This window comes from Podarcis filfolensis (genome assembly GCF_964270895.1).
Source record: "Podarcis filfolensis genome assembly, chromosome: 6".
In the NCBI taxonomy this organism is placed as follows: domain Eukaryota; kingdom Metazoa; phylum Chordata; class Lepidosauria; order Squamata; family Lacertidae; genus Podarcis; species Podarcis filfolensis.
This window is the reverse complement of record NC_139609.1, coordinates 44671077-44691579: the sequence shown is the minus strand read 5'-3', so window position 1 is coordinate 44691579 and position 20503 is coordinate 44671077. Positions and strand designations below refer to the sequence as shown.

The 20503-nt window shown below is 44.7% G+C and overlaps 2 protein-coding genes across 5 annotated transcripts in view; both read left to right on the top strand.

The window, feature by feature from the left end:
* Positions 1–2007: 2007 nt before the first annotated feature.
* CDKN2C (cyclin dependent kinase inhibitor 2C) lies at positions 2008–10185 on the top strand. Of its 2 annotated transcripts, none has more exons than XM_083619621.1 (2): positions 2008–3052; positions 8224–10185. In XM_083619621.1, the coding sequence occupies exons 1-2, from the start codon at positions 2777–2779 to the stop codon at positions 8617–8619; spliced, it is 672 nt and encodes a 223-aa protein (XP_083475747.1). In that variant the 5' UTR covers positions 2008–2776; the 3' UTR covers positions 8620–10185. The 2 variants fall into 2 exon arrangements, with proteins under 2 accessions (XP_083475747.1, XP_083475748.1); XM_083619622.1 differs by lacking the exon at positions 2008–3052 and adding an exon at positions 3083–3641.
* A 2197-nt stretch (positions 10186–12382) lies between these two features.
* The window catches only part of LOC310765058 (uncharacterized protein), a 35572-nt gene continuing 27451 nt past the window's right edge, over positions 12383–20503 (top strand). Inside the window, exon 1 of one of the 3 annotated variants that reach the window (XM_083619558.1) lies at positions 12383–13445. The gene's annotated coding sequence lies outside the window, so the exon portion shown is untranslated. The remainder of the gene's footprint in view (positions 13446–20503) is intronic. The other 2 variants (XM_083619560.1, XM_083619556.1) reach the window with 2 other exon arrangements.

Here is a 20503-nt window from a genome sequence, read left to right as displayed (position 1 = left end):
CTGATGCAGGTGGACCATGGTGTTTATTCTTTCTGTGCTCCTCCCAGTGATCATTCCTCCCCTGGTCACTGCTGTGAATACACAACCAGACTGATTGCCTTCAGTTGTTGTGGTTGTCTACAATGTATTCCCACACAGTAGGCTTCAAGTTGACAGCCTTAGTGTCATGTTTGGGCCTGGTGTCTGAAGCCAGTAGACTCCTTTGAAAGCAACTGAAATGCAAGTAGACTCTACTCTGTTGAAATCAATCATATTTACCTCTATGTAAATATATTTAGCACTGGAGTGTTAAGAGTCTTGACTCACCTCTCAGGCCTTTGATTCACCCACCTAACCCATCTACCAATACAAAGACTAGGGTATAGGAATTAATGTCTTAATAGAGACAACAAAAATTGGAATGTTGGCAGTTTTATTTGCAGCAAAAAAAAAATTTGTCCAGAACTCTCCAATTCTGTTTTGGTGCTGAGGTTCAGCTTTGGAGCATGTTAAATAACAATAAAGAAAATGTCTCTGAAAATATATTGAGTGTAACAATTACTGTCCAGCCTTATATATTAACTACTGGGTTTATTCCTACTGACACTGCTATTTTCTTGTGCTTTCTTTTTCCTTTTTCACCATTGGTTGGCTGTCTGGAAAGCAAAATGCAGGCGTGTAGCCATCCTCTCCTTCCTTTCCCTAGAAGGCCTCTAGCTCTAGGTCCCATGTGGGCATGTTTTACCTGCTTTGTTTGTGGCTGTTGCCTGCTTTTTCTTTCCTTTGGTGGGGGAGCTGGTTTCTTTGAGGGTTATTTTTTTAACAGTGCTTGGTTTTGCCCGTTTCAGTTGTGCTGTCTCCTTATTTTGTCTGTGCTTCGTTTTCGGGTGTGTTGGTGTTACTTATAGCTGTGATGTGTGTTTCTGGGTATTTTGTGGTGCTTACATTATAGGTTTCCAAATGTACCCCAGGCCCAAAAACGGCTGGGAGTCCCTGATTTGGACTTAGCACTTTTGAGTCAACCTACCTTTCAGAGAGGACAACCTGTCTGGAGTTCATTCCTGGATTCTGTTTCTTACTTATTTTAAAAGGACATGTTGAATTCACTTCTTGATTCCGCAGCTCACTTAGGTTTGGTGCAGCTCCCACGCCTCATAATGTTTAGAATACATTTCAATCCACCTATATGAGGGGCATCTAAACCCTTTTTGCCCTATTGCCTTCTGTCTTGTACACCAGGGCGCCTCTCTTTCTCGTTCCTGCATTGGAAATAAGCACCAATGCTGACAAACCCGCTTTCCATTTTCTCCAAGGTGCAGCAGTAGACACAAGTCTGGCGGGAGGGCAACGGGGTGGGGTGGGAGAGAGAGAGAGAGAGAGAGAGAGAGAGAGAGAGAGAGAGAGAAGTGAACGTTTTTTCGTTTGCTACAGTCGGAGCAATCTGACATTGACCCTTCAACGTGACCTTGTCTGGGCCGTCTCCTTAGTAACGGAGACCCAGCGAAAGAAAACCTGCAGATCGCCTCCTTTAGCTACCTTTCTACCGGTCTGATGTCACTATTCCCGGGTGGCAAGGGGTGGGTGGGGGGCTGTGGAAAAGGAAAGGAATCTTCGAGGAGAGATTAGCTATTTTGCTTCGCGGCGCGGGTAGGAAAAAAATAAGATTGTGGCGCGGAGGGCACACTCACTACACGTAGCCTTAACTTTTGGCCCGCCTCCTTTACCCTTCTCTGCGCTGATCTGGCAAAAAATCCTTGCAAGTTTAAGACAGAGAGAGAGTTAAAAAAAAAAAAGCGTGCTTGCATCGTTTTGGCGGCTTGGCTTGTATCTAGGGCTAGAGAAGAGCTGTTCGGTGACGTCAAAACCCTATAGGGAGCCCTGGAGATGACAGGGGCTTGGGCGGGAGCGGGGTTTGGGATCGGTACGAAAGGTAGATGCAGCAAAGGCAAAGCAGCGAGAAAATGGGCACGCGCGCGCCAGCTTGTGCTTGGGGGGCGCGCGCGATTTCCTTTCAAGTGCGCGGCATAAGTTCATTCGAGCCCCAGGCCCTCCGCGAGAGCAGGCAGGGCCCCGTCCGTCCGTCCGGCGACGCGGGACAGGGAGGCCTGCTGCTGCCCGCCAACAGCATCGGGGGAAAGAGGCGAGTGGGAGGCGCCCTCGGCGGGACTCGCCCTCCCGCGCAAGGCCTTCCTGCTTTTGCCGGCAACTCGCTGGCGCCTCCTTAAATCTCTGCCGTTAGAATGTGGGCGGGTGTTTCAAGTCAAAGAGCGCTCAAATGTTTTTCCTTTTCAAAAAAAGCTGATGCGGGGGGGGGGGTGAGGAAAGAGAGAGAGAGAGAGAAAGAGAGGGAGGAAGAAGAAGAAGAAGAAAGAAGAAGGAGACCGAGAAGCGGGGAAGCAGCAGCAGCAAGAGGAAGAGCCGGCTTCCCAGGGCTGCGACCGGCGAAGGGCTCCTGCAGAGGGGACTGCTTGCTTGCAAAGAGCCGGGCGAAGAGTGGCGACCCCGGCAGGCGCTTTTTGCAGGAAGCTGCCTTTGCCTCTCCGCAGCCTTTTCCAGAGCTATGCGAGGCAAAGGCTCCTGTCAAAGAAGCGGCGGCAGCTCCTGAACCGCCGCCCCCCCCCCGGCACCTCTCTCTCCCTCGCTGCCGCCCGCTGTTGAATGAAGGCGGGGAAACCAGCAGCAAAGCGACGCCAGGAGAGAGGCGCGGACGCTCCAGAGAAACGGCGGCGACTCCTCTCCCGCGCGCGCCTGTGCACAGGCTGGAGATGGCTGGCGACCGCCGAGCTCCGCCCGAAGCATGCCGCCGCCGTGTCCACGGAGCCCCCGTCGCCCTTGGTCGGGTGGCGTGGAGCGGGGGGACTCCTGCGCTTCCAGCAACCTCGGGGAAGGGAGGCAGGGAGGGAGGGCAGCCGATCTGGCAGCTCCGGCTGCGGTTAACTCCTTCGCTGCCGCTGCTTGGAGGAAAGGAAGGTCCTGGGGGCTGGTTTGTGCGACCCCCGCGAGACTACGAGGGGAGGTTCTTCGGCGGAAAGGAGCGCGCGTCGGATCTCGGGCGTCCCCGCTGGAAAGAACGGTGAGTCCTTTCCTTTTCCCCCCATCTCCGCTTCCCTCCTTCCCTCCCCGCCTCCACCTTGTTCTTCACCTTCTCTGCTTCTCCTCGCACGTTTGGCTTAGCGCGGCCGTGTTTCTCTGACCGCGTACTACACTGGCTGCAAGGGTACATATCAATTTATTTCCCACTGGCCAAGGTCCTCCAGGAGGGGGGGAGCGTTGTGCGTGTTAGAGGTGCAGAGATCTGCTTTTCAAGCGGAGCTGCAGCAGTGTGCGTCACGTGTGAACCCAAGGGGCGGGCTTTTGGCAAGGAGCTTCTTTACGAGTATTTACTACAAGGTCTACTCCAGAAGATTAACATCCCCACTCCTTCTGTCAGTTTCCGATGCCATGCCCGGCTAAAAAGAGCGATAGTAATAATAATAATAACAATAAAAATTGCAAGCGCAAGTCATCTGCTCGCTGCCGATCGTCCGCAAGGAATGGCCGAACCTTTTGCGAATGAGTTGGCGTCCGCAGCTGCCAGAGGGGACCTAGCGCAACTTAAAAAATTGTTGGAAAATAATGTAAACGTCAATGCACAAAATGGATTTGGGAGGACTGCGCTGCAGGTTGGTATCCAGACGGACAGAGGCAATCTTTCGCCACTAGGTGAACTGGTTTGACGGGGACGCGAACCGTTTTTAAGAGGGGAGGAAAAAAAAAACACCCAGCATTTTTTAAAAAGCGAGTTGGTTGCCATATTTTATAACTTTAGCGGCTCCAACTCCCTAAAGTGACGTACTTTAAGTAAAACTGGTCAGTAATGCTTTTAAAAAAATCTCTGTAGACTAACTCGTCCACACGTTAATTCGATTTTTTTTAAAAAAGAAAAACAACCCTTTTTCTGGGGCAGGGAAGCAAGTGGCGGAGGGGGGAGGGGGAGGGAACGAAACCATCCGGGCTAGGTCGTCTTTCACTGCAGGTCGGTAAACACCTCCTTTCTATTCTTTGAAATCCCGATTATGTGTTTAGCTTTCTAAAAGCGGGGGTGCTCTCTTGCTGATGGGAGCGAGGTCAGTTTGGGGCTTCACTCTCCTGCTCTCTTTCTCTCTCTCCCCGCGGTGATCGCTACCCCCCCCCCCAAGTTTACTATCTGCACTGCATAGCTAAGATGTACATTAAAATAGTTGGGCGATCTGAATCTCTGAAAGACAGTGCCCTGGATTATTATTTTTAAAAGTGTTTTGGTGGATCGCTACGCGGCGAAGATTTCCTTGCCGTAGGTACCATCCTTGTATACACCCATTTCCACTGTTTAGATTTAGAGGCGGCAGCTGGAGCCCTTCCAGTTCCTAAAACCCTGGACCCGCTGAAAGATGTTTTCTTTTAAGAACATCGTATAACGGTGCTGAAAATGTTACAGTGCACGAGGGAAAGAAAAGTGGGGGGGGGGGGGACAGTCACGCAAGAGATGTGGAAACGTAGGTGAAAGCCTGCGACTGGTTTTTTTTTGGTGTGTGTTTTTTGTGCCAGGCAGAGGATCAAGAGTGCAGTTGGGACTACTGATTAGGCTTCTCAAAGAAAAGGGATTTGTGCTTTAAACTACAAAAAGGTGATCCACATGTCTCATATGTTGGTGGGTGCTAAAAAGAGAGAGAGAGAGAAACAGAAGCCCCCTTTTGTAAGGGAGTTAAAAAATAATAATAACCCTGCCTGTGAGCTATCTCCCCCCCCCCCCACTTTACAATTCCTTTCAATAATCCTTAAATTATTTCCTTTTCTGAGAGCGATGACAATGCCCAGAGGTCTTCTAGGCTCTTTTTCTTCTACCGACCTACAAATAGGAAAGCTTCAAGGCCCACAGGGCCGGGAGGTTGTTGAGCAAAGCAGTGTGTGTGTGTAGGTTTCTGCCTCTAAAATGGATCTCCAATTTCTCTTCTAAGTGAAGAACCAACAAGTTGTTGCAGAAGCAGATCACAACAATTGAATGGCACATTTTGCCATTTTTAAAAATAATTACAGGGGTGTATTTTCTAGGCAGAGATGGATCAGGGAACTCTCTTGGCTGCCTGTGTATCTTTTCCAACACCGACTTTTTATTGCTCCTTCATCGTAAACAAGGATTTGACGCACGCTACCAAATGTGCACACACACAAACGCACACACTCCTCTAGAATAAAAGCTAAACATAGAAGGGGCTGACTGCTTATTTTCAGTATGTATAATCCAGAGAAAACTAGTGGGTGGATGATAGAATTTGAGAAAGTTGATAGTCAACACAGTCCCCAATATTGCTTACTCTATATTATACCAAAGAAAGTGAAAACACACTTTGGCTTTGGTCCTCTAGCTCATCCAGACAGCATTTCGCTATTATTTTCTCTGACCTTTTCTCCTTCCTCACCTTCTGCATTTTGAATTTGCATGTTTTGAAGCAGGCCTCTCTCTCTTTTTGATTTGGCCAAGGTCAGGTTTTCCCTCCTAGGCCTTTTCTTTCGTATCTGTCCCCTTCCCTTGTCAAAACAATAATACATCAGCAACCTGCACATCTGAAATGGTATACTAAATGGAACTTGTTCCACATCCTGATCCTGCCTTCCTTACTTACCTCAAATTGCACAAGGTGTCATAAGGCCCTGCTGAGTGAGAGTTTAAAATGTTTTGGGAGTACCTGTTGTGTTGGAGGTGTTGGGAAGCCACTCACCTTGCTGAGTGTTTTGCAAATACTTAACATTACTATTAATTTCCAGAAGACTTAGCAGTCCTCCTGGCTATTTGCAGCCCAGACCTGCCTGAGAGAAGTCAGATGCTATACAGCAAAGCATGCAGGTATCGCCTAGTCAATATTCCACATTGTAGATGCCATTCACACTTACTGCTGTTGTATTGTGTGGCTCTCACTTCCCCACCCACCTCAACAAAGTTTGGGCATACTTATTTTTACAGCTCTTTCCAGTTTTGTTTACTGTAAGTGTTCCCCCTTGTTTATGCAAAGAGTGGAAGGCAAAATTCCTTGCAGTAGAAAATTGTATGGAGCAGATAGGCAGACAGACAGATAGCTATTCCTTTCGAGAAGAGTGGGTAGAACAGAGCTGGGGGTGGGGGGTGGAATTGAAAGCAAATAAGGAACACATCATGCTTCAAAACTGGCTGTTCCAAAAAGAAAAGAACTTGACCGAAACATAACCTTCAGTGTGTGATATTACAAAAGAACTGACTGCAATTCCACCCCCCCCAAGTCATTGTGAAGATTCAGAATGCCTGAGGGTCTCTCTGAACGAGGCAGACCGGCTCCTGTGCTGAAAAATATTATGCAGGTTCCATATTTCAATTTTTAAAATTATTTATTTTAAAATGGCAATATCAGACTACCTTTGCCTTAGCAGGAAGCAGTAGGAATGATGCTGAATCATCAGAGCCATCCTTTTAGTGGCAGTTGGAGTGCTTTCACAAAAAGTAAAAAAAAAAGGGGGGGAAGGACCTTTAGGGAAGCCAACAACCTTTGAAAACTTTTCCATTCAAACAAAGCCTAAGAATTTGAGGAATATGTTTGTCCCTTTCCAATTATTAGAGGAAACCAGGATGTGTGTTCATTTGCATTCTTGCGATTATAGAGATGCCAAATGAAACTAAGATTGTGATCTTCTTATGCACTCTTACTTGAAATTAAGGCTAACTGAATTCAGTAGAAGACTCTTCTGAGTAAAGACATTCATGAGGGTGCACTGTCAACAGGTGTGGCACACCTGCTGTTCTCAATTATTCATGTGTCATCTTTTTTTAAAAAAAACAAAAACAAACTTTTTAGTCTAAAATATAGACCTAATAGGGTTGTGTTGTAGCTCACTGCCAAGGCAGGACCAGAAGAGCTCTGTTCCCAGTACTATTCCAGCCCTCTCATCTCATCATTGGAACTGACTTTCACCTTTACTGAAGTTTTCTCCTTTCCCTGGCTCAGTCTGACAGAGTTTCCTTTTGGGTCTGACTCCGTTTTTTTATTTCCGTGTGTCATGGTCTCTCCCCCCCCCGCACTCCCCCCCCCGCAAGAAACACATCTAAAGTAAATGCCCCAAAGCTTGCATTTCTACCAACAAGTCAGTGCAGTTCAATGTATTATCTCAACCTGCTTATGTGTCTTTGACTTCTGATATCATCTGTTCTGATATGACTAAATCGCACTTGAAGGTTAACAAGGGGGTGGGTGGGAAGAGTGGGATTATTGAATGCTTACGTGACTCCCGACCGTGGTGGGATGTTTGGGGTTTTTTTTTTTAATTACAATAAACCAACTGCTAAACAGACGCTTTGTCCGCCCCACCTCATCATGAGGACGAAGTATCAAGATGGGAAACAGTTTTATCTCAAGACCTCGTTATTTCACTCGAGGAAACGCGTCTAGGGTATAAAACCCCTTGGGTTTCAGTGGGACCGGCTCCCCAAGGCTGAGGTCAGCGCGCAGGGGCTGAGGGGAATCAAATTGGCGGGGAAAACAGACGGAGGTTCCCTGAACGTTTTCGCCCTCCGCCCTCAGGATCCTCCGTCGAAATCATGTCAGCATGTTGCCAAGAAACACACACCCGCACGTTTTAAGTAGGTCTGCCACTTCAATTAATCCCTGTTCTGCGTCAGATACCCTCCCTCGCGACTCTCCTGGGGTATTGAATCCTTCGTAACCCTAAGAGGAAGGAATATCCCCCCATCGCCTCAGTAGAATTTTCTCCTTTAATTATGTTTTCCCCCCTCCCAGCACAGGAATTCTGAGGGGCAATGGTCACTGGGCAGGTGGAACTTCTCCATCACCTGCCTGGGAAAAGACCTGAGCCCCTGCCTTTGTCACCCGGCTGTTAAAAGCGGGCTGGGGCGGGATGGCATCCCTTAGGAAGGGAGGCAGCGGAGCCCTGAGGACGGAGCAGTCAGGGGAGCTCGAAAAAGATAGCAGCTGGCGCCACCTTCTTCCACCGAAATGCTTGTATTCAAGGTGTAGGGAAGGCAGAGGATAATCGTTAGGTGCGCCCCCCCTCCCTAGCCCTCGACCCAGTGAAATACAAATCGATAGGCTGGGTTCTCCGACCCAGGTCAAGCGACGGCTCTCTGAGGTAAGGACGCCCTAGGGTGCTATGGTGAGGTACGCGCTCGCGTAACGTGTGAACGCAACTCAGTCGTGTGCTTTTGTTTCCCTCCCCCTTGTCTTTCCCGCCTTCTCCCGTCAGGTGATGAAGCTGGGCAACCCGGAGATCGCTCGGCAGCTGCTTCGGCGGGGCGCAGACCCGGACCTGAAGGACCGCACCGGCTTCGCCGTCTTGCACGACGCGGCGCGCGCGGGCTTCCTGGACACGCTGCAGACTTTGCTGGAGTTCAATGCGAACGTGAACGTGGAGGACGCCGAGGGCAACCTGCCCTTGCACTTGGCCGCGCAGGAGGGCCACCTGCCCGTCGTGGCCTTCCTGCTGGAGCGCACGGCCAGCCGCGTGGGGCACCGCAACAGGAAGGGCGACACCGCCTACGACCTGGCTCGGCTCTACAGGAGGAGCGCCGTCGCCAAGCTGCTGGAGGGCCGCGCAGGAGGCAGCGGGCGGGCGGAGGGCGCCGACGGCAGCGGGGACTGAAGCCCCTGGCCGCGCCTGGCTCGCTCGGACTCCGGCAGAAGGAGGGAGAGCTTCTGCCTTCCCTGCCCACCCTCTCCCGCCCCTTCTCCCCCTGTCCCGTCTCTCCATCTTAACCAAACCACACCAGTAAATGTTGTAGGTCTCTTTCCATTGCAGACGTGGGGGTGATTTTCTTTCTTTCTCTGGAAGAAGAAGAAATATCACGCCAGTAGCAGCAGCTTTTCTCAAAGGCGGGAGAATAAAACCAGCCTGACGGCCGGTGGCTTTCTCTCTCTCTTTCTGTCTCTCTCTCGCTCTGTGCCTCTGTCTCTCTTAATTCTTTTTTTACTCGGTTTATTCCGTCCCTTAAAAAAACAAAAAACAACCCTCCCCTGCCAACACAACTTGCATAAGGACCTTCTTTATGTTTGCAGATGACTTTCCTCTTTCTTCTTCTTTTAAAGATCTTTGAAAGTTTACTGTGATTTCTCCTCCCCTCCCCTGAATATCATCTTGCCTAACAAAAGTTAAAAGAATATGAAAAAAACACATGAAGGAGTGTGTGACATGATGTGAAAAGGGCTTCTTTGCCCAAAAGGGGGAAGAAAGAGGGAGGGGAATAAGAACTTTGGTTGTGTTTAGATACATCTAGATACTTAACTAGATGGTGACACTAACAAAAGCTTTTGATTTTGTATTTCTTGCGATTGTGGCTGCCATCCTAAACCATTTGCAGTGCAATCCTATATGTGTGTATTCAGAAGGAAGTCCCACTGAGTTCAATGGGGCCAAATCCTGGATTGCAGCCTTGATTTGAAGAAAGTGATGTTGAAATCATTGGGATTTACTTCAGAGTAAACGTGTTTAGGATTGAGGTTTAGTGGGTTAACAGAGTGTGTCTGTGCTGGGGCAGGGGAGGGAGAGAAGCAAAACGTGTCTGGGTGTTTGTTTTAATGTCGAAGGTTCAGAAATTCATCAGGAAAAAGTATTTGCTTTTTATAGATTTGTTTATAAAGATCAGTTTTCCCCTCGCTGAATTTCACATGAATAAGGTTTTACCAATTTGCTTTTCACAAAATGATATTATGACCACAAACACAGCAGTTTCGAAAACTGACCTTGCAATATGGAGATTAATTCATAAGATTAACTTGTGTTTACTGCCTTTTGGGGAGTGCTCCAAGAACGAGTCTTGTTTGGTTGAACACCATTTACTCCAGATAGTTCCATTTGTTCTCACATAATGAAGCCAGAACAAGAATGTCTTGTTATGGGTTAAGATTTGAAAACCGAGGTCAAAGCCTGCTTTTAGAAAGTCAATGAATCATCTTAAACGTCATTATATTGAATAAAAGCTGAAGGATTTAAAACATATTTTAAAAGCAAAAATGAGAAGGGGGGAAGTGATTTAAAATGGACAGTTTGAGTTCTGGTTTTTAAGCTTTCCAGTAGAAAAAAAGGAAGGGTGTTAAAAACATTTATTTTGCATAGGAATAAACTACAAAATCTATAAGAGTTTTATCACATATTTAAAATGCTCTCACTTCTGATACTGCTTTCTGATTAAAAGCCTCAATGTGTTGCGAAGTTTGGAGCATATCTGTTTTTATTTTCATCGTGTTCAGCAAATAACTTCTTTTTTTAAAAAAATCGGACATGTCGCAGGACGGGGTGTGTGGCCCTGTGAACGAAAGGACACATTGAAAAATGTGATTATCATAAACATGGGGGAATGTGGAAGTGTTTTAATTCAAGATTTTGGGTTGCTACTTCCAAGAGCGCAACATAGCCAGCTCGGTGTCGCTTCCCTGTCTGCGAAACTGTAATATTAGGCTTGAGAAATTGATAAGATTTGCCCCCTTCCCCATTTTTTTAAAAAAAAGTTTTAGAAGTGGCTCCGGACAGTTTTGTTTTCTGCTGAAATGAGTGTCTTATCTGAACTGCACGAGCTTATTCTGCACTGAACCGAGGTTTCAGAAGGGTCAGATTAAAAAACAGCGAGTTCCACCGCTAATAAAAACAGCGACCTTTACTGCAAGCCAGAATTTAACCCAATCATATCCTTTACTGAATGGTCTCTTTTTCTTGTGAAATCAAACTGTGGCCATTTAAAAGCAAACCAGAAGCCAAACGCTAACCCTGGACTTGCCATTTGATAAAGAATCTGATTTTAAAAAAAGAGTGAGTGAGTTCTGGTCGGTTAAGCATGCAGTTGTACCAGCTTAATGAGCTTTAAAGGTTTTAGCTTTGGTTATCCAAAAAGCTAAACTATTAATATTCGAAGCTGGTGGTATATATAGTGACAGGCCTTTTAACAAGCGACAGGAGTTGACTAATGGGTTCAAAAACAAAACACACGGGGAGACACAAAATATAGTCAACTTTGTCATTGCTTTGCATTATTCGCGCAAAAGAAAAGTTATGAACTCAGCGTGGTTTCAGAAATGAGTTTTACGGTTCCAGGGCTGTAAGGCCAGAAGAACAGGAACACTCATTTTCAAACAAGCAATAAAACCCCAAAGTTTCAGCATTATTTTTAGCCGACAAGAACTCTTGCCCTGGATATTGCCCGTCTAAAAGCAAAGAATGTGGATTTAGTCATGAGGACAGACCTAACCGACCTTTATAAAATATTGCAAAAGCAATTGAAGATGTTAGGCTTTTAAAAAAGTGCTTTACAGCCCAGTTCTTCCCATGACTACTCAGAAGTAAGTCCCCTTGAGTTTAGTGAGGGTTACGTAAAGACAAGTGTGTATAGGATTGCAGTCTTAAGCTACGAACCCAAGCGCACTGCTGAAGGGTGAGTGGCAACGATCCTCAATACCATGAACACTATTATTTTAAGAGCGCGTTTTGCCAAGTAAGCAAGCTGAAGCCTATTTCGCAAGCAAGCCTCCTTTCAATTGCACTCACTCCCCATTAGAGTACGCGCAGGATCGTGGCCCAAGAGGTGCTTATTTTAGCGTGCTGATCCTTGGAACCAAATATCCGACACACACACACACACACACACACACACACACACACACACTGAAATCGAATACGAATACATATGTCTTGGAGTTAATGTTTAATAAACAGTCTAATAATACAGATAGGGATGAAGAAAATGTCAATGGGCTGCGATGCGCTGGGCGGAGGGGTGTGTGCGTGCACGCACTATAGCGTGTGCCTGCTACAAGATAACTCCTGTAGTCTTGGAAAGTAACTAGCAAAAGTTTCCATTAAACTTACTTTCAAGAAAGCACCATCAGGAAAAGCATTTACAAACAGGACCAATAGATTTCCGCAGAACTTCCTTCCATGGGAGAGCAAATGAGGTCAGAAAAGTCCTATGGCTTAGCCTTAGGAAGTAAGTGGCATTTATTTCGACAAGATTTCCTGCCAAGAAAGTGTGTTTAGGATTAGGGGAAGCTGACTTAGTGGGAGCAGGTTCAGCTGAAAGCAACGCCACTTGCTTCTAAATAAAAGGATGGAGGTGCAAGTGAAATCTGGAGCGATTAAGGCTGGGTGTGAGTGTGCGTGGGAGTCAATACATGGCATGCTCCGGTAAAACGGGCAGCGATCCAATGCACATTCAGCACACCTAGCAGCCCTTAGATCCCACGGGGTGTAAGCGCACATAATAAAGCTGCCCGGGTGGCATATAAAGTTCATGTCCAGGTTCCTGACAGGCTTGGCAACGGCGCGCTGCTCGATCACAAAACTGAAAACGTGCAGCTTGCCAAGCATTTGAACAAATCCACACCCCTCGCCCTTCCTGGGTGCTCTCCGCCCGCAAAGGAGACGTGCGTAATTTCAGCGGTTCCACCAGGCTGCTCCTCGTCCCAGGTATGGCGCAGGAATAACAGCCAACAGTTGTCCGCCTATGGCGCTCCTGAAACCTGCATCCCGCTTAATAAATCCGTTTGTTTGTTTTTTTTTGTAAGCGGGTGGGGGGCAGGATCCCACCCCATCATGGCAGGCCGGCTTCTTTCCCCAAGAGCCGCTCTGGCCCAGAGGCAAGGCGCTCAAAATGTCGGTGTTCACATGGCCTACGCGCCCGCCGCCGCGCGCCTCCTTCCCTCCTCTCGCGCCTCCTGGAGCGAATCTGCCGGCGGCGGGCGGTGGTCGTGTGGCCGGTGGCGCGAGGGCAGAAGACGGGGCCCACCCGCGACCCGTGTCCAGAAGCCGAGCGTCCGAAGGGGAGGAGAAGAGGCAGCCTCTGGACCGTTACTTTCCCCCCGTCCCTCCCCTTGACGGTTTCTTTTCCCCTGCTCTTCCTGTCCAAACATTTTTAAATTTCCGCGCCTTCGCCGATTTTATTTATTGGGTTTCCTCCGCGGGCTTTGCCGGCCTTTCCTCCGCGGGCTTCGCCCTTCTGGTGTGTGCGGGACTTTCCCCTCCGCCCCTTGCCCGGCGTGAGCTAGCTGCAGCCCCTTCTTCGAGGCAGGAGAGACCCCCGAGGGAGAGAGGCCGCGCGCCTTGCCTCGCCTCTGGCCTGGCCCACCTGGCTGCGAGGAGCTCCCAGGTCGCCTCAACAACCTGCTGCCACGCAGGATCGGGCGAGAGGTTGTTATTCCCCTCCCGCCCTCGCTCCGCGCCAAGCCAAGCCAAAGACGCCGGAAACTCTGGAGAAGAAACTCCATCCCTCCGCCGTTTTCCTTCAGTGAAGATGCCGTGGAGTAGGCGGCGTGCATTTGCGCACTTCTGGGAAGCGGGAGTTGCTCCTCTTCCTCCTGGGAAAGCCAAAGCCAACTATGAGAGATGCCAGGCGGCGGCGGCAGCAGCCTCTCCTTGCTCGAGGCGGGTTCATCCCGTGGAGAGAGAAAGGAAGCAGCGTTGTCTTCAGGTTTGCGGCAAATGAGGTATTCTTCTGATTTTGGTTATTTTAAAGTTACTCTGGCTTTACAGATAATAATAATAATAAAAATAAAATTGACCTACAATCGTTAATATTGATTTGACATGTGAAATATGATGTCATCAAATCATAATATAACATGCCTATGAAACAGCAGCCATCCCTGGAAGTCAGGTTAACTTGCTTATGTCAAATTCTGCTCCCAGCATTAGTGCCAAGTTAATGAACAGCGGGGAACCCTCTCAGTTCAAATTCCAGATGAAATATGCTCACTTGTCATTGTCACCATACCGAGAAGACGATGCCCAAGTGATAAGAGCCAAATGGGGTGCTGAAAGGAATGGAGGTGGTTAAAAATCTGTGGGATCTCATGCCAAACCATTTTTAGAAAGCAACCACAAATAAGATTCCAACGCTTTTGCACCTTTGAATTACCTGGATGTAGCCAATGTAGTTTTATGTTTTGACTGGCAAATATCACTCTAAGTAAGCTTTCATTGTTGCATCACCTTTTAAAGTGAGAAACAGTGTTAAGAAGCGGGACATTATTAAACATGCACATTTCCATACCCCTTAATGGCTTTGGGACTTGAGCTTTCCCAAAAAAAATCTAAAAAAAAACAGATTAACACCAGAGGATAGTGCCTATTCTTTTTAAGGCACCAACTGACATAATGTTACATCTGGCGGAAATATTCAAAGCACAATGACTATAAACTGTTGGGAAGAGAGTGTACCTATTCTCTTCAGCCTATCCTCTCAACGGCATTGCAACTGAGAAGTAAGCTGAAAGCTCAGTTGATTAATTCAGTGCTCCTAGTTAAATTTCATTTTCATTGAAGAGTCAGTATTCTGGGGTTCCGATTTTTGCTACTTCTTAAGTAACAGATTTAGGGGTTTATTCAGCACAGCATCGATGTTCTTTTCTTATTTACTACACTATAGTTCAATAAAGGTAGTAATCATTTATGTAACATAAGCCCTGGGGGAGATGCAGATACAATCCAATCTTCAGAATTAAGTGTTTTATAACCATAAGGATTTTCAGCTAACGGATTCAAGGCATGGGAGGAGAAAGGTTGGTATTAAAGGTCAATACTGGAGTGTGCTGACTTGCGTTAAGGAAATATTTAGTTTTACTGCAGTGCTGCAGCAGCTGACATTTGAAGAACTCTACAGTTGCCTTTAAGATGATAAGCTTCACAACCTTGCAGTGGAATTCTTTTCAGAGTTTAGACAACAATATAGTGTAACATGTAATTCAAATTTTCTTATTCCCTGTTTCTGAAACTCAGAGCAAAAACAGTTATATTCAAGTAACAGCCATTTTCCTGGAGCTTTAAGTAGGAAACACCATTTCAGGCCTTGAATTTTAAGTTTCCTGTTCAGTTTCATACTAAATGAAATACATGGCATTTGGGCCCTATTTATGTCCTTGGCAAGGGCATTTTCTCCTGCATGTGTGCTAGTACAAAGGTGATCCTGCATCCGTTTTGCATGGTGACATCTTATATCCAGGATTATAATAGAGACTGCATCTTGGCAGTACTGTCTATTCAAATATCAGTTGTTATTTTTATTTTGGGTTGCTGCTGAACAAGGAATGCATGATGTTTGAAAAGTTTCCAGTGGTTAAGGGAGGAAAAGCAGAACTATTGGTCTATTAATTAAAATTTCCTCAGTATCCCATACAGTCCATTCTTAAACAGGTCTTCCAATAAGAAAAAGAAAGTTGGTCAGCAAAAGCCCAATTTAATAATAATAAAAACAGTTTAATAGAATTTCCACTTGGTGAGGTTCTCAGTTCTACTTGTTCATAGCTGTCTCCTGGCAAACAAAGCTGCAAAAGGGGGGTAAAGCACCTATTTGAGATCCAGATTCCTATCCTCTTTTAAGTGTAGTGTAATGCATTTTGAAGCCTGCCTTTATCATTTGATAATATTGATTACAACATGGATTAAGGTAAACAGTATTTTTTTAGGTGAGGGGGGACGAGCTATGATATTTCTAATTTAGGTTATAGCTCTAAGCATGTTTGCTTTTAGAAGCAAGTTCCATTAAAATAAGTGGTACTTACCTCCTATTTGTGTATGGAATCAGGTATTAGAAATCAACAATGGTGTTTTGAGTACATTAGGTACTATCTTATTTACTTTAATATGTCTCCCTTTGTGGCTAGAGACAAAGAGTAGTAGCTTTTACCATAGTATGTTCATAGGTCTTCCCTAGAGGGGGAATGGTGTTGTCATAAGATATAATATGCCCAGCCCATTTTGGAATATAGTTATATGTTCACAATTTGAATGAGAATTAAGTCACCTATAGCTCAGTTGGTAGAGCAAGAGAGTCTAAATTTCAGGGTCCTGGGTTTGAGATCCACGTTGGGCAAAAGATTCCTGCATTGTAAGGGGTTAGACTAGATGACCCTCATGGTATTTTCCAACGCTACAACTCTGTGATTCTATAACTGATGCCATTCACGGGAGCAGATATAGTTCTGTACTACTATGTTAGTCTACGAGACAAAAAAATAATCTTAGGGCACCTTAAACACCAACGTTTATTGTACCATAAGCTTTCACGGACAAGAAATCACTTCATCAGATGAAGGCAGTATTACTCTCTTTGTATACCACATGCACATAAATGGACCCTCACGGAGAGAGATACAGAGAAAAGAAAATGTAAACAGTCCTGTTCTATAGTTGTGCATGTATTGTTAATTATGTGATTTACAAGTAGCCAAATGTACACAAAGAAGTGCCCAGTGTATGTGGAAAAACACTCTGGAATAGTATTGCCAGTGGGTTTGGGGGGGGTAAGGAGAGGGTTGTTAATAATAATAATAATAATAATAATAATAATAATAATAATAATAATTTATTTATACCCCACCCATTTGGCTGGGTTTCCCCAGCCACTCTGGGCAGCTTACAACAAAATATTAAAAATACAATAAAACATCAAACATTAAAAGCTTCCCTAAACAGGGTTAGAGTACAGGAGTGAGGAGAGCCACAGCAAGTTTCAATGGCCCCTTCTTGTATTTGTTCATTATTAAATTACAAAAAGCAGTGCATTTTAAATATCACATATTGTACCTCATAGTACAGTTGATAATAAACAGAACACAGCTGCTATCGAGAAACACATGTGGCCTGAAAAACATGGGGGCTGCTGCGGAACTTTCTGCCTTCCTCGTCGTAACCCCTGCCTGCACAAATGGGGCAGTGAACCTCATTCGGTACATTCTGGCACCCTCTAGAGCACCTGATAGACTATGATAAGCATCCTCATCTGTCCCTTGATTTAGAAGCCTGTTCCTGCATGTTTTTCCTCCTGTATAGTTCTAGCTGCATACAATGCCATTTTGCAAACAAACATATCTGCATTTGGGTCAGGATAACACCCTATTGTGTAACAATCATACATTATTTAGCTTTGGATTCTCATGTCAAAGCAACAGCTAGTTGAGCAAAAGAGATCACTGTATTGCTTGATTAGAAAGGCAGCCCAGACTGTTTTTGGTCAAACCCCAAACCATGTGCTAATCTCTGTGACTGTCATTTGAGGCTCTCTTGCAGGTGCTTCCAGTTTTTGAGATACTTTGCATGAGGATTGGGGAAAGGGCCTTTTCAGTTGCAGCACCATGCCTTTAGAAAGTTCGAGCTCTTGCCTAGGGCCTACTTTTTGTCTTTATTGTGCTGGGCAAATATATTTTCATTCTCCCAAGCCTTTTAGACCTTTTAAGTCACAGTGAAAGTTTTTTTTTTTTTTTACTAGTTCTGTCCTATCAGGTTTTTATTTATATTGTTTCTGCTGTTTCTTGCTCTTCAGGATATTTTTATAGTTAAGCATCTTGTGTGCTGAAAGTTTGGGACAGAAATTTAATGCAGTAAAAAGAAAAGGAGAAAGGAATTATTATCATGTTGATATTATTAATTGCATTCAGAGACTAATTTACTGTGTTTCAGATGATGTCTATGAGAGAAAGGGAGTGATGCTTAAATCTTAGTATTTTAGTTTTATACCAAAAGTCGCCCCGCCCATGCACAGATGTTAACTCCAAGGAGCATTCACTTATTAAGAACTTTCCTTAAATGGTATTGTGGCCAAGACAAGGATGTTGCAAACAGAACTTCCACCTGATGCTCTTAACAGTCCTGTGTGGTGCAAAGCACTTCAAGTTACCTTTCTTGAAGTTAGAATACTTTCTTCCATTTTGGCAGGTTAAAAAGGATGCAGTTACAGGCGATGTAAGCCAGTAGTTGAGATGTGATTGTCTTCTGCCTTATGAATATTGTGCTTACTGCTTTCTTTTCATCATACCTTACTTACTTGCAAATCTGTAAATAAACCATTTTAAATATACTGTAAGATTTTTGCTCTGTCTCTTTTGAAGGAAACTGACTCTAGTAAGGCTGCCCAGTATGTCTCAGTGCTCAGGAAAGAGGAAGCAACATTATATTTTAAAATGAGTGCAGTTCCCCCCCCCCCATTCTGGTATATTATTCAGTTTACAGCTAAGGGAACACAATTGCCTCAGTAACTTATGCACATGCTCTCACACATATTTTCAGTTAACCTCTGTTTAGCAAATCTCCTGCTTAAAAATAATAATGATAAAGAAGCTGCTTATTTAGGCCCTTTCCAAATCTTGTCATTGTATAATTAGATTATTGGACCAGAGCACTGTTTTTCCTTTGACAGAAGTGGGACACAAAACCTGTGCAAAATTATTTAAAAGCCTTTTAGACCAGAAATCTCAAACTATACCATTATTTTGGGATTATGCCAGAAAAACTTAAAAGTTGCCAAAGTGCTGCTAATAGCCTCAGCTGTTAAGAGTCATCATTGAATTAAGTATTAGAATAAAGCAAAATATGTTGGTGGAATTGCAACTCAAGTTTAAGATCTTCAAAGGCTCCTTCCACGAAAAAATGTCTCTGCATAAATGGCAACTTAGCACCAGTCTCACTATGATTTTTAGATTTGGCACTCTAGATTGACTTTTAGTTTTAAGCAGGCTATTTGTCACAGAGTTCCCAAGCTTCACTCACGTTAAATCTTCACCAGCAAGAGAAAGTAAGTCTTTTATGGGTAACCATAAAATTGGCATTTCCTATTTTGACTCGCTTTTTGACCAGGCAACCTGAAATAACATTCTTTAATGTAATTTTTGGACGACATGTTAAATTAAGGGTAAAACAAGGCTCTAAGGCACTGTCCATAGTCTTTTCAAGTTTTGGGCCTTTGGAATGCAGTATATTTCCACTGCTGTCAAGTTGCTATATGACATAGCATGTGCATTGTTTGAGAAAGTCTCCCACTTTTGATTCTGCCTACATTTTAATGCAGAGACCAGCAAGAATTTGGAAAGCATTTGTGCTTCAAGTAAACAGATTCTGGGAGGAGCTCAGGGTGTGCTGCTGCTGCTGCTGCTCAGCCATGAAGAGGGTACAGACCTAGTCCCCTCTGCACCAGATCCCACCCTCTCCTCTCTCAAATCCCACCCTCTTTTGCAGAGGCAAGTGCTGACAATTGCACTCATCCTTCAGTCCTTGCTCTCCCTGGCAACATGCCTAGAAGTCTAGATCTTTGCAACAGAATGCGCAGTGGGGGAGGGTGAAAACTCTGAGCAACTCCTATTCTGATTACAAGCTTTTCCTACATGTGATTAGTCAGAAATAATAGCCTAAAGTGGTGGAACTAGAAATATACTGTTAATTTGAGAAGTATACCCTTTAAAAAAAAACCTGGCAAAGCAGAGGGCTCTTAATTTACCCAGTACCTGCTACTAACTGCGATGAAGATGATGTCATTCTCAGAATGTGACAAAGGGCTAATAGTATATGCAGTAAAAACAATGAGTCAACAGTTTCTATGCCCTTGAGGTCAAACTTTCCACAGATTGAAAGTAGCCTATTCTTTTTTTACACACAGGATTTGCAGTTATTAGCTACTGCATAATAAAGAAATGTGCAATGTCAAGATAACAGAGGAACAAAACTTTTTTTGTTCAAAGTAGAAATCCCTGAAAGTGTTTACTGTGACAAAAAAAGGAAAGAAGAAAACATTCAAACGTTTTAGAAAACGAATTCTTGAACCTTTGCCTCTCAAAGCAGTGCTAAGAAATGCTGTGCTTCGAAAAGCAATGATATACATATGCAGAGTTGCAATATGCAACCTCGATAATTCTGAAAACCCAACTTCCTGTAAGGTTGAGAGGAGAGGTTCACTGTTGCTGTTTAAATGGCTTCATCAGCTCCATCTCTGTGTGAGAATCTTCATAAATATCAAACAGAGCTTTTGTTTTCAGCAGTACAGGGTAAGAAGCTGCTCATTTCTGAAGATGTTTTTGATTATGGCCATCGTTTTTGGTTCCTTGAAAGACAGTTAAACCGTGAGTCTTGTCCGTTATGTTTACTCAGAAGCAAGTCCCACTGGTTTCATTGGAGCTTACTTCCAGGCAAGATTGTGGCCTTGAATGTGAAAAATATCAAGTAATTGGATGAACCTCAATGCCTCATTAGCTTTTATTTGTAATAGACCTATGTATTTGGTGAAATATTGTCTGTCTCTTGTATTAACTAAAAATTAACTACCGTAATTTGTTTAATGCCAATTGCACTCTAATTTTTCATACCACCATAACAGAAAATAGGGATGGTGGAGCAAGACTGTGGGGATGAGAGAAGTGGCAGGAGCCAACATTCTGTCATTCTGGATTACTGATATCTGGTTAAGAAGAAAACGTATATAAGCCTATACCAGGGGTCTGCAACCTTTAAGACAAAAAGAGCCACTTGGACCCGTTTCTGAAGAAAAAAAAACTAGGAGCCGCAAAACTCGTCATTATAAAAATAACTTTTTTGTCACTTTTTTATTATTTCTTTGTTTGACCCCTCAGAATTACTCCTCCTCATAGAAATAAACGTTAAATTAACAAGTTACCTTTTTTTGTGTGTGTCTTCTTCACTCCCCTTCAAAACAGTGGCCAGCGTACATGCCCCCTTTCAATGCAGTGACCAGTGTACATGCCCCTTACAATGTAGCGGGCGG